This window comes from Meleagris gallopavo, chromosome 2 (assembly GCF_905368555.1).
Source record: "Meleagris gallopavo chromosome 2, MGAL_WU_HG_1.1, whole genome shotgun sequence".
Lineage (NCBI taxonomy): Eukaryota > Metazoa > Chordata > Aves > Galliformes > Phasianidae > Meleagris > Meleagris gallopavo.
The window spans coordinates 39,645,294-39,660,073 of NC_139405.1; the positions used below are offsets into that span (position 1 = coordinate 39,645,294).

Below are 14,780 nucleotides of genomic sequence, written 5' to 3' on the forward strand. Positions count from 1 at the left end.
GTACTAGCAAAAAGCTGAACTATGCTAGGGCTTTTGCAACAACATAAAATTATCACCCCATAACTGATAATAAACTAGCAAGGACTTCTAAAGACACATTTTTAAGGGTTCATTGCATCCCTAGTCTTTTAGCAACAGGAACAAAAAAATCACAGGCAAATAGGGAAATGCCTTGAAAAATCCCCTAGGTCATACAGAAGATCAGACCTCACATTTCTAACAAAGTCCAAAAGCCAGGGCTTTAAATACCCTCATTTTAGCTTGGAAGATTTGAAGATCATAGATGGAACTTAAAAAGCACTCTTCATAGTACCTTTCCATAAATGAAATCTCTTCTGAGGGATGACTAACTTAGCCATACACAGAATTGAGATCTCACTGAAGCCTTTTAGGAGGTTCTTTTTAATTCAGTGGCAGGAGGCCCCTAGGCCTGTTATCATTAAAACCCAGTGAATCACTCAATACACACCTTGCTTCTCAAATTCTTCAAAGAGATTGAGGCTGGTAATGCTTGGGCCAGTGAAGATAATGTAGTTCTTCCCAGAGGCATTCTGACAAAGGCTTTTGGCCACCATACTGTGCAGCTGTGGCTTGTTCTTCAAAGCATCCAGCCCGTCAGCACCACTGCCTTCTTTGAGATGGACGTAAATCTTAAAGGAGTAACAGAGAGAAAAGACAACAGATTATAATGAATCCAGAGGCAGAGAAAGCAGATGCAATGGCTAGTGCATCTGCTCAAAGGGAGACAATGTGAAGATCAAGGCAGCAGATACGCTTAATAATCTGCAGATATCTAAAGCACAAGTGTTCCAGTCTTTGGACTTAGTTGAGCCACATTGACTGAAGAGGAACTGTCTTGGGTCATGTACAAAATATATAATATAATTAATGTATATAAATAACAAAATTTTTATTTTTTATTTTTTATTAAAATATTAATAAAGCGGACAATAAAAAAAATAAAACTAGCAGTCTGGGCACAAATGATCTAAAGGCTCCTTTGAGGAGCTGTTATTTTAAAACTATCTCAGGTTAGCTTTTGTAGCTACCAATAAACATAGCGTCCATTTTAGGGCTTCCTGAGGTTCCTGTCACTGTTGTGCAGTTGGAAGACTGTTTGCTTGGCAGGAAAAAAACTCAAGTCATAGAAAAGATTACGTGTTCTACTGAGTCTGTATAGGCTTTATTGATGCCAGCAAAAGGAGAGCACAGAAACTTCAGTTCCAAAGAGGCTTTACAAGATGACCAAAAGGAAATGGCCCATGAGCTTCCCTGCATTAATGTTCTGATTTATTTCTGTTAGCAGCAGTCACTTAAGCTGCAATACCAGTGTCTGTGCACCCCCATTAAATGTGAGGAGCCAGCAATATACATACTTAACCAGCCAGAACATCCTAATCAAACTCTCCAGGCTCAGCACTAAATCTGAGATCCTTTTAGATCAGGATTTGGAGACAACCCACCAAAACAGACTGAACCAGGAAGCAGAGTACAGTGCAATACGCTGCTTTTAATAATGAAATGCCTGGCTCATTTGCAGCAGGCTGCAGTCGTTTTAGCATGTGTTCTGCTGCTGTGCAACTCACATGGCTACGCATTTCAAGAGAGTTGCCACCATCACCTGCAGGTGGACATACATGTTAGAGAGCAGGAACATTTATCCCTCAGTAATGTGAACAAAGCATAATTAACTGAACACAGCACAGTTAGCATACTCACACCAACCGAAAGAGCACTGAAATAAAGCTCTTCTTTCATTCCTATAAATGACCCCTCTAGAAGAGGAGACTTCTGCACTGCTACGTGCTTTCTGCCTCTACATGACCTTTCTTTTGTACAGAAGCCTTCTCTGGAAGTATTTCACAAGTGTAACTTTCACTAAAGTTCACCATCCATCAAAATGAACGAGGTGTCTGACCCTTATCTTGTTGTAAAACTCAAGAGAAATAACTTGCTGGAAAGATGCAGACTCTGTATTCAGTCATTCAAACAGCACCAAGCTACTTTCAAAGATTTAAATAAACACAAATGCTTATTTTCTGAAAAAGCTGTCCAGGTAGGTACGTCTATGTGACTTTGGCTCTGAAACATTCATAGAATCACAGAATGGCTTGGGTTGGAAGGGACCCCAAGGACCATCCAGTTCCAAACCCCTGACACAGGCAGGGTCACTAACCTCCATATCTGGTACTAGACCAGGCTGCCCAGGGCCCCTCCAACCTAGCTTAAACAATTTCAGGAATAGGGCCTATCTGGGCAGCCTGTTGCAGTTCCTCACCACTCTCTGTGAAGAACTTCCCCCTGAAATCTTTTAGGAATTCCAGAACTTCCCCTCTTCAAATCTTTTAGAAATTTGGGCTGGACTCAATGATCTCTGGAGGTCCTTTCCAGCCTCTGCAATTCTGTGATTCTGTGAATTTCAGAAAATTTCAGGAATTTCAGCTTTTCTCTGAAGCTGAAACTTTCTCAGTATTCAAGTGTAGGGAAAGGGAATTGTGCCTTGTTTGTTGGAGTGATGTATCCAAAATGAGTGTTTGCTAAACTTGCTTGAGAACTCGCCATCCAGAATACACAATGTTGCCTTCCTAAATATTTATCTTACCAACACACTCCTTCATAAAAGAAACTTCTTTACAGCGCTCAGAGAATAAAAATTCTTGTATGTTTGCAATAGTGCTCTCTGTAATTTTTTATTATCTCGATGATCTAAGAGAGGGACAAAATTAAATTAAACAGCTTCTCCCTACTTTAGATGTTGCATCTCCCAGCACTAGTATTCCAGACATATTAATGTAATATTCCCTAGCTACTCATTCTCTGACCATCCTCCATTGACTTCTGAAAGCTGTCAAATTTGTGCTTTCTTCAATGCTAAGCTTAGGACTAGTTAATTACAATAAGTTATTTAGATTATGAAATAGAACTCAAAAGCGCAGCTTAACAGTGGAACACATACAAAGGGCAGATTGTTCCAGATTTACAGCAAAGGTTGTGCATGGTATCAAGGTTTATTGGTATCAAAATTAAGATTAGGTTAGTAGTGTGCCAGCAGAGAGACCACACAAATAGCCCTTAAAAATCTACAGACAAAGAGGTGAAGAGGACACACAAAAGTTGCAAACAGACTAGTTCTGACCTTGGGTTAGCAGCTGAGCTGAAAACAAAGAAGGCATTTCTAAGCCTAGGAAAATGCTCTGCATTTTCCCTGTCCTACTGCAGTAAAACCAAACCACCCAAGAGACTCTGCAACTCCATCCTCACTTTGTGTTCCCTGCAGAAGCCCATGCCAAGGGATGAAACAGTCTGCTGGCACTGGTGGGTGCCCCAACTGCTCCCTTACTATGGGCTGGTTTGGGTCTGAAAGCAGCTTCTCTGAAGAGCATGTCCCCACTTACTATTTTCATACCCGGATGCAACATATTCCATATGTTCTGTAAGCAGAACTAACATCTGGCACCTTTCCTTTGGGCTCCCCTCTGACTCGAGGGTCCTTGTTATGATCTCATGGTGATTCTCTTTCCCTTTCACTCTGTTTACCTCCCCATGTCCTTTTCCCAAACATCCACATCTAGTGCTGAACATTCCCTCCCCCTCCAATGTTAAAATACATACTCCTTTTTTCTCCTTGGGCACTTCCTTGCATACACAAGCACAGCCTTTGTTCTAGGCACAGTTTTTCTTGCTTTGGAGAATCATCATTCAAAGCTTTGCTGTGTTTAGCTCTACTGGGAGGATGGGTGACAGCAGCATAATGTTGGAAGGCATTAAGGCTGCTGTGAAACTGTGGCTGGGTACAGACAGCTGGCAAAAGCATAGCTTCAAATATCCTTCCAAGTACCTAGGATTCCATATGGCCTTTATTTTTCTTCTCATCTTTCCATCCAGCTTACTTCATTCTACCTCAAATCATACTGACCCTCACCACTGAAGTCCACAGCATTCTCCTCACCTTCTATAATTAATTACTTGAGTTATTTAACATTTGGGAGTATGCAGACAAAGCACAGAATTGCCAGAAACTGACTGTAAGACCTTCACAGGCACAGTCAGAATCTGCTGCCCCAAAAATATTTGTTAAACCATTCACCAGAGCTGCTGGTTTGCCTTGGGACAGCATCAGAGCTTTGTGCCCCCTTGATATGCTTTAACAGGAAAGCATCGTCAGAAGTACAGGCTTGACAACTGCTGCTGGACAACAGATGGAGATGTTGGCCGTAAAACCCTTTGCTTCTGCAGGTGACAGTCAAAAAATCTCTCTCAAATGTCAGCAGAAATCTCATTTACTGTGTAGCTCTTTCTAGTTGATAGTGATCCAATCAGTCTACAACAGCAAATGGGATAATTTCTGCAGATGTAACATCATTTCTCTTAAGAACAAATACAGGCTGAAGTTCTTTATCCTGCAGTCTTAGAACAGAAAAGGAGCTTTCTCTAGCCATCCTTCAGTTCTCTTTATTGGAACAGTTACACTTTAAGTTCTGCCATCATTTTATCTAGGGTAGCTCTGCTGCACCAGATACTTCTTAATCCAACATGTCTTAATTCAACATGTCTTAATCCACTTGCACAATACCAGCTCTGTCTTCTCACACCCTTTTACTCATCCCTCAAAACCTCCTCTCTCCTGCCTTTAGTCTCCATGCACCATCCTGACAGTCCTAAATGCCTGACAATAAGAACAGACCTTCACAGCCACTGGCTCATCTTCCCATCCACTACAACTTCTTTTGTATCACAGAGGCAAAAGTAGCTATCACTTAATATACTTCAATGACAGAGTGACAAGGCATTGATTAAGACTGTGCTTAGCTCTTACAAAACAAGAAAAACACTGCAAACTGTTTTGGAAAGTCCGTTTATCTACACAAAGGCAGACAGAGAAGACATGACACTTCTGAGCAGGAGATTCCACATGTCGTCAGAAAAGAGGCAAATCAATCACCTGTCATTCAGAAACATAAAATGTTTGGCTACAGAAGAAGGTTGCTACAAAAAGCAATACCAGAGAATGGAAGATTTCAGAGCAGACATCTATGCTACAAGCCACCAAGACTCTTTTTGTTTTGTGTTGGCAATTTTCTCTATGGAAAAGTCATGAAGAAGGCTCATAAGGTCTTGCTAGAAACAAAGTAAAAATGGATCAGTTAGAGACAAAATCTTCCACTTGGTTGTACACTTGAAAGTGCCCTAGAAACCAAAATGTTCTGTTAATATTCATAGTTCAGATTGCAGATTGAAAGCATTTGTATCCCAAGTACTTTGCATCCATATATAACTAAAGCACCTCAGGGTACAATTCTCAAATGAAAAAGGTGACATTTGGAAGAAAAGGGGGGTGAATAGTAATAAGCAGGAGGAAGATTTTGAAGGCTACATTATCTAATAAAGGGTAGATAGTAAACAACGACAAAACAGGAACCAGGTTTACAGATAACACTTATAAATGCAAGAGAATGAATGCTACTGTTATTCTCATTGGATCCTGAATTGCTATTGAAAAGTTAGCTTCATTTTTCTGCAGTTTTTCCCAGCCAAATACTCGCACTGGTCTCTAGATCCTGCCTCACCCTGCCTTCACATCTTACTCTAAACCCTACTTCAGCTGTTACTGTTTTCATCACTGCTGGGAGATCCTCCCCTCCAATCCTACCACAAACTCTCTACAGCCCATGTCCTTCCCTTCTTTAATGTCCTCTTATCAGCCAGCTGTTAGGTCTAGTTCTTCCTCAGCAGCTGTTTGTTGCTGGTGTACTTACGGTGCTCTTACTGACACTGGATCTTTCCAATGGTTTTAACCTCTTCTCAGTCTCTTCCTACTTGTCAAAGGCTATTTCAGATACTTTCAGGGGACATGAACTGTTCCCAGATAGATTTTTAGGTAGCCCCAGAAGCTCTTTCCTTGACCCCCTCTTCCTCTGCCTTCTATTTTGAATGACTTCAGAGGGCATCGACATACAGGTCCAGCTAACAACTCTGTGGATTGTCAAATCTTTGTTTTGCCTATGTACATTCATCAAAGTTTCTAACAAGATCTTGGTAATACTGCAGAGAGATGCTGGTAAAGTTGATACTGAAGGTCCAATATGGCTAAAAATAAAGCTTAAGTTTTCCTCCCTGACATCCTTCCTCCAAGTAATTTGTTCACCACTGAGAACACCAAAGTATTTATCTGTATGGTGAATGTACAATCTGTAGATCACCAAATGTACCAAATGTAGATGTCTCTCTGTACCTTCTCCCAGGCCAGCCACATTTAACACAGATTCATTATCCACAAAACATCTATGAGAAATCCTTTCCCAGTTTTTCAAATACCTAAGAACTTGTGGGCTCTCATCTCAAATACCACAATCATTGTTCTTTCCCTTGGTCCTGGCTCACGCGCATCTTGAGTTCCAGGCAGTGTATCTGGTTAATCATAGAATGGCTTGGTTGGAAGGGACATCAAGGATGATCAAGTTCCAACCCCCTGCCACAGGCAGGGTTGCCAGCCACTAGATCAAGTACTAGATCAGATTGCCCAGGGGCCCATCTAGTCTGGACTAATAATCCTTTGCTCTGACCATCTCAACATTCTGCCAGCTTCCTCTTGTTTACAGCATCAAATAGAAGAGGGCCTGGAAAATGGATACAAGCCTTTCTAGTTTAGCATTCCCCACTGAGTTCTTCCTATATTTTTTCAATATACTGATTCCTGCCTATGTTTCCTTGAGAAGCCAGACTTCCAACTACTGTTGCCAAACAAGGCCATTTTTGCTCCTTTCCATGCTGGTCTTCTCCTTTTTAGTATGAAAATCTGCTAATCTCCACAAACTCTTTCCTCCTTCAACATTTTCCTTAAAAACAATGAACCCTCCTTCCCTCCCAATAAATTTCTACTCTGTGCATTTGTGTGGCTACCTTCTTACCTATAGCCATTTCATTGGGCTGTTAGCCAAGTCCACGACTGGGCCCTCACTATGTTGCCACACAGTGACACAATTTTTAGCTCAGTTTTCCTGAGAAAATTAGTGTTGAGCTTTAAGAAAGTGTACAAGCAAAGTTATGTAAGTGAGAATGTATTTTAGTGGTGAAAGATAAGTAAAAACCATCTAACATCTTGTAACTGTTAAGGGGATAATATTTAGTAGCTCAAGGAGAAAATACTTACACAAAAAGCATGAAATCTTAAGAAAAAAAACAGAGGATGGCAATTCAGTCCCACTAAGGACCCAACTCATTTCCAAGAAGCAACAATGCTGATGGCTGTGGACTCACTGGGAGATGTCTGTTGCTGCCAAGCAGCATGCTAGCCATAGCATACCGTACTAGCTGCCTACAGCCTGTATTAGCCAGCAAATAACATTTGCATGTATCCAGCCTGCAGACTCTGGGCAACTGAAAAGCATCCAAGCAAAACTGATGAGCTGATGGCAGCTTACACTTCCATCTCATGCTTAGATATTGAACTTGCCAGGGGAAAGATTATCTTCTTGTTCTGCCTACAGCACATAGCACATGGGGTAGGATGTGTGAGGGAAGTTCCTGTGGCAATACTATTAATTGAGGGAGTGAAGCAGACCCATAGCTTTTTAGGCAGAGAGTGAGTGAGAACAGCTGCAAAAAGGGGACTATAGCACTAATCTGTGAGTTGTGAACAGCATCATTAAATCCCCATGCACTACAGACTGGAACTAAATAATAACATTCCCTCCTAGCTGACAACTGACACTGAGACCATGGGCCAACTCTGAGAGGAATCTCTGCATTAGGTCACATTTAAATGTTTGTTTTTCCCTTTAATAGGGAAAGAAAGTAAGAAAGACAGTAAGCTTTTGAACCCTAGACAAACAAATGGGGCTGGCCCACCACACATCTGCAAAACTACCTTCCTGCATAACACTGGAGAGTAAGAAGATTAGAGACTTTTAATTGAGATCTGAAATTCTCAGATGCTGACAACACAAAATCACATGCATTAAAAAGACAGAGCCTAGTGGGAGCCAAAGGGAGAAAGCAGATAGGATTTTCCAGCCAAGAGTGACTGGCAAACGAAGGTGATCAGATTTCCTGGGACTCCCTCCCAGACAAAACCTGACCTTGAGAACCTGACCTTGAGAACTTGTTCAAAACAGCCGCTACATCTGTGCATTTCAGATGTAACTATTTCAGCGACAGAAAAATTATCAGGGTGCTGTTTAAAGAAACCCCTTGGCTCAGGCTAATCTCAAAACAGAACTTAAATAGGCTGAAACACCAACATTTCTGAGCAGCTTTGCTAACAAATGCACAGATGGCTAATGCTCCCACAATTCTGACCCTGAGAACCATGTTAATCCCAGGCATGTTTACTCTTTGCTTTTCCCTTTCTAAAGGAAATGGGTAAAAACAGTTACAACTTAACAGAGACTGTATTCACTTACATGATGTATTGCAAAATCATTAACTGTTTGGGGGTATTTTCTCAGTTTCCCTAAATTCTGGGAGTTCTTAGCCTGTGAAATCAGCAGGGCTATGAAATACTCAAGCTAACTACACCCACCCTGTTTGGCATCAGGAATGAACTACAGCATTTATTACAAAACTGCGATATTTGCATTGTTTTCATTTTTTTGCTGCAAGTGAATGATGCAATAAAGACATGCAATAAAGACATACTGAAGCAGAAAAAGCAGCAAAAGGCAACAGATATGACACTGCCTGAGTTAGGAGAGCCAAGGTTTATTCCCAGCCCTGGCACTGGTCTGTGGAGTGCCTTCAGGCAGCGCAGTGTAGCTCTTCAGGGCATTGTTGCTTACCTCTCAAGTGGGGACCACCTCAGTCTGGTGCACACTCATTAGATACCGCAATGTGGGAAGGCTTGAGCTCCAGAGATGCACACAATTCTTTTTCTGAGTCTGTTCTGACTCACCCCTTCTTTGGGATGAGCAGAGGAAGGTGGAAATTTAAGTTCAGTCTCAGTACAAGGTTCTAAAGAACTTCACAAATCTGACAGAGACACTTCACAACGATACTAGTGAAAATGAAACGCATTACTTCCAGAACTTTTTGCCATATAGACAGAAAATAGAACCAAGTGCAGAACTTGTAGAGTTGAGGCAGGATGGAATGCGGGAAGATTGTCCAGAATAGCCTCAGAGAACAAATTTCATCATAACGAACACAAAACATATACATATCCAAAAAGCTGTCTTTTCTCACCTTTTTTCTTAATTTCATAGTTTTCTAAGCAAGTAATTAGGTTGATGAGTTAATTCCATTACCACCTATCACAGAGATTAATATTGCCCAACCAAACTGTTATAGTACTCTCTACTGTCTATATATTGCCTTCATTTTGTTGATTGATGATGCTTTAGGCTGGGGACTGCCTTTTTCGGTTGTCCTTGTGCCATGGGTCTGTGGTACTGGAATAGGCTCTATCAGAATACTTTATCCTGCCTGGCTCTATGGTGTTCTGTGCAAGGCACCAGCTGTCAATGCTTTCTTCTCCATCTACAAGATCAGGAAATACTCTTGTTTGTTCCTTATGTGCTACACACAAGCAGGAATTGGATATTTGGAAAAATTTGTTCTCAGAAGGAGTGGTGGAACATTGAAACAGGCTGCCCAGGGAGTAGAGTGGACTCCACCTTCTCAGGAGTGGAGTGGACTCCTTCTCAGGTGGAGTCACCTTTCCTGGAGGTGCTCAAAAAACCTTGCGGATGTGGCACTGAGGGACATGGTTAGTGCACACAGTGAGGATGGGTTGACAGTTGGACTTAATCTTAGTGGTCTGTTCCAACCTTAATGATTCTGTGATTCGAGGAAAGAGAAAACATGATGTGTCAGCACAAAATAACTAACCCTGAATATTTAGGAACTCTCACCAGTGTTTTTTTTAATAAGCTCTATTTATATATATCTATAATATATATATAAAGAGAGATCTACTAATCATATTTACACATGACTTTTACAAGCAAGTGTTCCAGACTTCTTGAGAGAAAAAAATCTGACACATCTACAGCTTTGATTTAAAGACTTACTCAGCAAATACTCTAAAAAGGAAACACTCCTTAGCTACTGCAGATATTTAATTTGGAATTTGGAATAATTTGGAGATATTAAAATATTAGTTTGAAAGGAATCTTAGTGGTATGTAGGGAAAGGAAATGAGTGATTGTTCAATACATATGATTGTATTTGGATCTACCTGTATTGTCCTGAAAAACATAACACAAGTGCTAGTGCTACCAAGTGTAGCATTCTCAAGAGAGAATGAGTTGCATAAGTATATGTCATTCTTCAAAGCACTGATACCAATTTTATATTAAGGAAAACAATCTAACCCTTTACACAGTAGGAAAATCACATTGCTGGAAAACTAGATTTTCCTAAATGGAGGTTTTTATCATCAGACTAATCACTTAGGTTTAGAAGACCTTGGCCATTGCTTCCATCCCCAAGTCATACATCGTTCAGCTCCCTCTTTTGCCAGGACGTCCTCACCCTTTCACAGCTATGCATTTTTCAGACTTCAGCTAACTCAGTTAGCTTGATTTATAAAGTGTTCAGTGTTATATTTTATCCTCTGATGTCACTCTGCAGAAAGGATGAGGGGAGAACTTCATCCAGAGTGTTAAAAAATCTGTACGTATTTCCAAGTAGGTGTAAATTCTTTGACAGCAGACAAGTGACAAACCAGTAGGTCCTTAAACACTGGATTATCTTCTTGATTAGATCAATTCTCTCAATATTTTAAACAAATAAAAAGCTCTTTTTAGCACAGCAAATAATCCAACCATCAAACAAATGCTCTAGGTGCCTTATGATCCTTTGTAATAGCAATATGTAACTGAACATAGTATTTCAAGCGTAGACTAGTCGAAGACCTTCCTCCTCCTCAGACTAGAAATGTCCATTTTAGAAGGAATGTTCATGTTCCTGTATATTCTTTTTCATACCTCTCTAAGGTCGCTCTCACCCAATCATTTTATCACTGTGATAATCACAGCCAAATCATGGAATGAAAATAGAAGGCTGTTAAGAAAATCCTAGGCGTCATTTGGATGCAAGTGAAGATAAAGTATCTATTTCATTAATGGAGCAAGAGGATTGAGGTGGTGCTGAGCATCTACTCTGTTTCCATGACATTTCATTAATTTACTCTCAAAGGACAGGAAGGGAGATGCAACGTAATTACAGCTCAGCATCTGAAACCTCCGGCATGTCTGAAGACTTACTTGTTCAGTGGTAGTTGGCTGTGGAAAACATGGCAAGAGAGATCAGCAAACCTTCTGCTCATTGTTCAGCCCTGCATTCACCATTACACTTCAGAGTGATAAGCTGTGTCTGGGATAGGTGGAGTTCACCTTGGAGATAAAGGACACTACCTCTGTAGAGCAAATGTTTTTCAAAAAGACTTGAGTGTGGAAATTTCCAAGGATGCTTCACAGCATGAATCTATTTTGTGTCGGACAAAACAAACTGCTTTAAAACTTGGACAGAAGATGTATGATCCTCATTTTTCCTCCTGCAGTGAAAAGCATTGCTGGAAGTGCAAACATCTGTTCCCAGACAGACTTCTCCTACACTGCTACTCAAATGTTGCAGTGATTCACAGGTCAATGTGAATGTTCAACTACAGCAAATCCACAAGCTCTACAGCACTACATGCATTCAAGTCTGAGCAGTCTGTGTGCAAGTTCTACTGGCACCTGAGCATAGCTGCTCTGAAGCATGCAGGACACCAAAAGCTCCTGGGAAAAAGAAATATCAGAAACTACCTGCCCCCTCACCTCTAGGTATCAAAATAAGTGGGCAGATTCTAACGAGTGCTCAAAAACACACCAGCAGATGAGGAATCTAAGAATTTGAGAAGTAGTCCCCAGTGCTTTGCAATGCTAAATACAAATCCCTTACTACATCTCCTACTGAAGCTCATATTTCATCTTGAGGTCATATGTGATTTAATTTCTTTGGTAGAGAAGTAGAGGTATAAAAAGAGATATAAAAGAAAATCCTGTTAATATGTTTCTCACAGAAAAATGGACATCTTTATACCATCCTGACTTAGTCTATTGGACACGGCTGGCTATCACAGACAGTATTATACTTTGAGAAAGAATCTGGTCCATTAAACAGGACAAGAGTCACAGTTCCTAGACCTTTCAATAAACTTAGGATGTACAGAAAGACCCTTTAGTTCTTTTTCAATTTGATTAGCTTAGGAATGGCAGCCAGTCAGATCATGTTACCGACAGGAATCCTCAGTTAAATCATCAAGCAATCAGAGCATCAGGAATTTGTCGTCACCCTCCTTGGGATCAAGTATCTGAGAACTAGAATCTTTGCTGTACTCTGACTGTAGCCATGGCATGGTTATGGATAGAAGCACCTATTACCACTGGTCTTGCAGTGCATCTGAGGGCCAGCTAGGAACCAAATCAAAACATCTGAAGAAGTGAAACCCACCTGGCAGATGAAACCAGTGGATGAGCACTGCCGAACCCAGAGGCTGAATTTCCTTTTTTTCCTCTTGCGCAGCTCCCTCTCTGTGCACGTGGCAATGAAAACAGGATCCTCATCAATCAGGGGCTCATGCAGAACCTGCAATTAGACAGAAAAGAAGGTAAAAAAAAGAAAACAGGACAGTTCATGATTACTGAAAAGAAATAGTGCTTTAAAGTCTTCCAAGGAATAACAATCTTTGCCTTATGCTTGTGCGCAACATTTCATACAAAGGAGAAAAGCTACTTTTTTTTCAGGGCTGCTACTCAACCAAAAAAAAAAAAACCAACCAAAAACAAAGCCTGGACAAGCACACTTCTGTGCATGGCCAATCTACATACAGTTTTCAAGAACCATATGCAAGGATCAAGGCATGGCTCTCTGCTTCCCACCATGAGATACAGTTTAACATTCCTCCAAAATGTGTCCCTCTACCACTATAAGCTATATGCTCCAAAATGGGACCTCCAAAATGGGACAGCGTTGAGGTTTGTTGGGGAATTGCATCATGCCTCTCCAAGCTTCCTCATCTGCTTCATTTTGTTTGGCAGAAAGTGTTCCACCCAAACACCCCCTACAATTTGTTGTAAGGTACTCTTCCTTCCTACAGCAAACAGAAAACACACACCAAAGAATGAGAGAAATGAAGAGAGAAAAAGGTATTTGCTGCCAGTTGTGGAGGTGGTGAAGAAATAGAAAACATTTTTCCTGGTGGCAGCAGCTTCAGGGAAGGCTCTCTTGCCTCAGGAACTGAAAAATTTGACAAAAGAAGATGGAAACATAAAAGACTACAGAGAGGAATAGAAAAAGACGAGATAGACTGGAGAAAGCAATGAAAAGCTATGAAAGCTAAGCAATTTTTTGCATTCTGCATCCTCTTGCTTATAGCTGCTTTACTACATTTCTGGCCATTAATTCTGTACCAAAGTGATTAGGTTTTATGTCACAGAGCCTACCTATGGAAAAGCATTGCTACTTCCTTGCACAGCTTAAGGGTAGCTACACACATATTCCTGACTATGCAGTGTGTGGATTGCCTAGCAAGGCACTTCCGAGACATGCTCTCAAGCTGCTGAAAGGTCTCAACTGAGGAAAGAGGGTTTCTCCTGACCAAACTCGGACAATTGCATCTAAATCATAGCACTGGAGCTCCTGACGTAGTATCTTAGGGGAAAGCATCCCAGAAGAACATAATTTATACTCTCTCAAAGACTTATGTAAATAACTCAGATACATAATGCTCATCTTTGCGTTATGCCCAAAGGAGCCCACTTTTTTCCAGTAACCATCACCCCACAGAGATAGGGCTTGGATACAAACATCCACAAGGCAGAGGCTGTCACCCTTAGACAGACCCTTTCCACATGTGCACATCTGCATGCATCTGGTGGTGAAAATGAGCAGAATGCTGCATTAAATCCGGGAATTAAATCTGTGTAGAAGAAAAGTGGTAGGTAAGCAGTTAAGCACCACTGATGAGCAGCTGTTGCCCTTCTGAATGCAAGATGCTTGTTGAACATTACTCCGGCAGCCCAAAATAGGCATCTGAGCTCCCTCTGCGCAGCCGCGGCACACTTTCATTTATGTATACTCCACTTCTTAACGGCTCATAAAACATTCACAGGACCATCTGAAATCACTCTTATAAAATGTTCAAATTATACACCAAAATGCAGATGCAAGCAAGGAGTGTTGCAGACAAAGATATTTGTTCTTAAAGCTGCAGCTTCCCCATTACCTCACTGGAGCAAAATCCCATTCCTCTCTCAAGATCCACAAGAAATACTGCTCTTCTTTCCTGAATTCCACCTGGGATGTTTCACACTTTGATCTCAAGGAATTCTGACAGTGTTTTGCAAATGTTATCTATGTCCTTATTCCTTTTGTTTGGCTTTCTGTCTCTTCTGGGCAGATAGGAGGACTGCATACATTGGGATGGGGTTGGATACACTGGTAGAAATTTGTCAGCTTCTGGAAAGACCGTCTTACCAGCCAGGTGCATGGTTCAACTGCTGTAATATCTCTTTCTGTGGAATGATGAGCAGCAGAAAGAACAGACTGCTTCAAGGGTCATTTGTCATGCTGCATGACAGCATCAGTTCTCCTCACAGCAGCACTCTACTGCATTCTGTTTACACCCTTTGCCCTTTTTTCTACCTTCCAGTGCCAAGTAAGATCTGTCAGCCGTAAACGTAGGAAGTAAGCCTGAATTCTGAAAACATCTCCTCATGCTTCCCTTATCAATTTCTATGCTCAGACCAGCCTTCCTCTAGTTCCCAGAGACTTCCCTCCTTTCTGTGACTCAATAT

The 14,780-nt window shown here is 41.1% G+C and overlaps 1 protein-coding gene across 2 annotated transcripts in view; it reads right to left on the reverse strand.

Moving 5' to 3' along the window:
* PGBD5 (piggyBac transposable element derived 5) overlaps window positions 1-14,780 on the reverse strand; it is a 73,445-nt gene that overhangs the window by 21,661 nt on the left and 37,004 nt on the right. For both annotated transcript variants that reach the window (XM_085219767.1, XM_085219766.1), the window contains exons 3-4: window positions 12,436-12,570; window positions 470-650 (exon numbers count right to left, since the gene is read on the reverse strand). In XM_085219767.1, coding sequence (XP_085075893.1) covers window positions 470-650; window positions 12,436-12,570 — 316 coding nt within the window. The remainder of the gene's footprint in view (window positions 1-469; window positions 651-12,435; window positions 12,571-14,780) is intronic.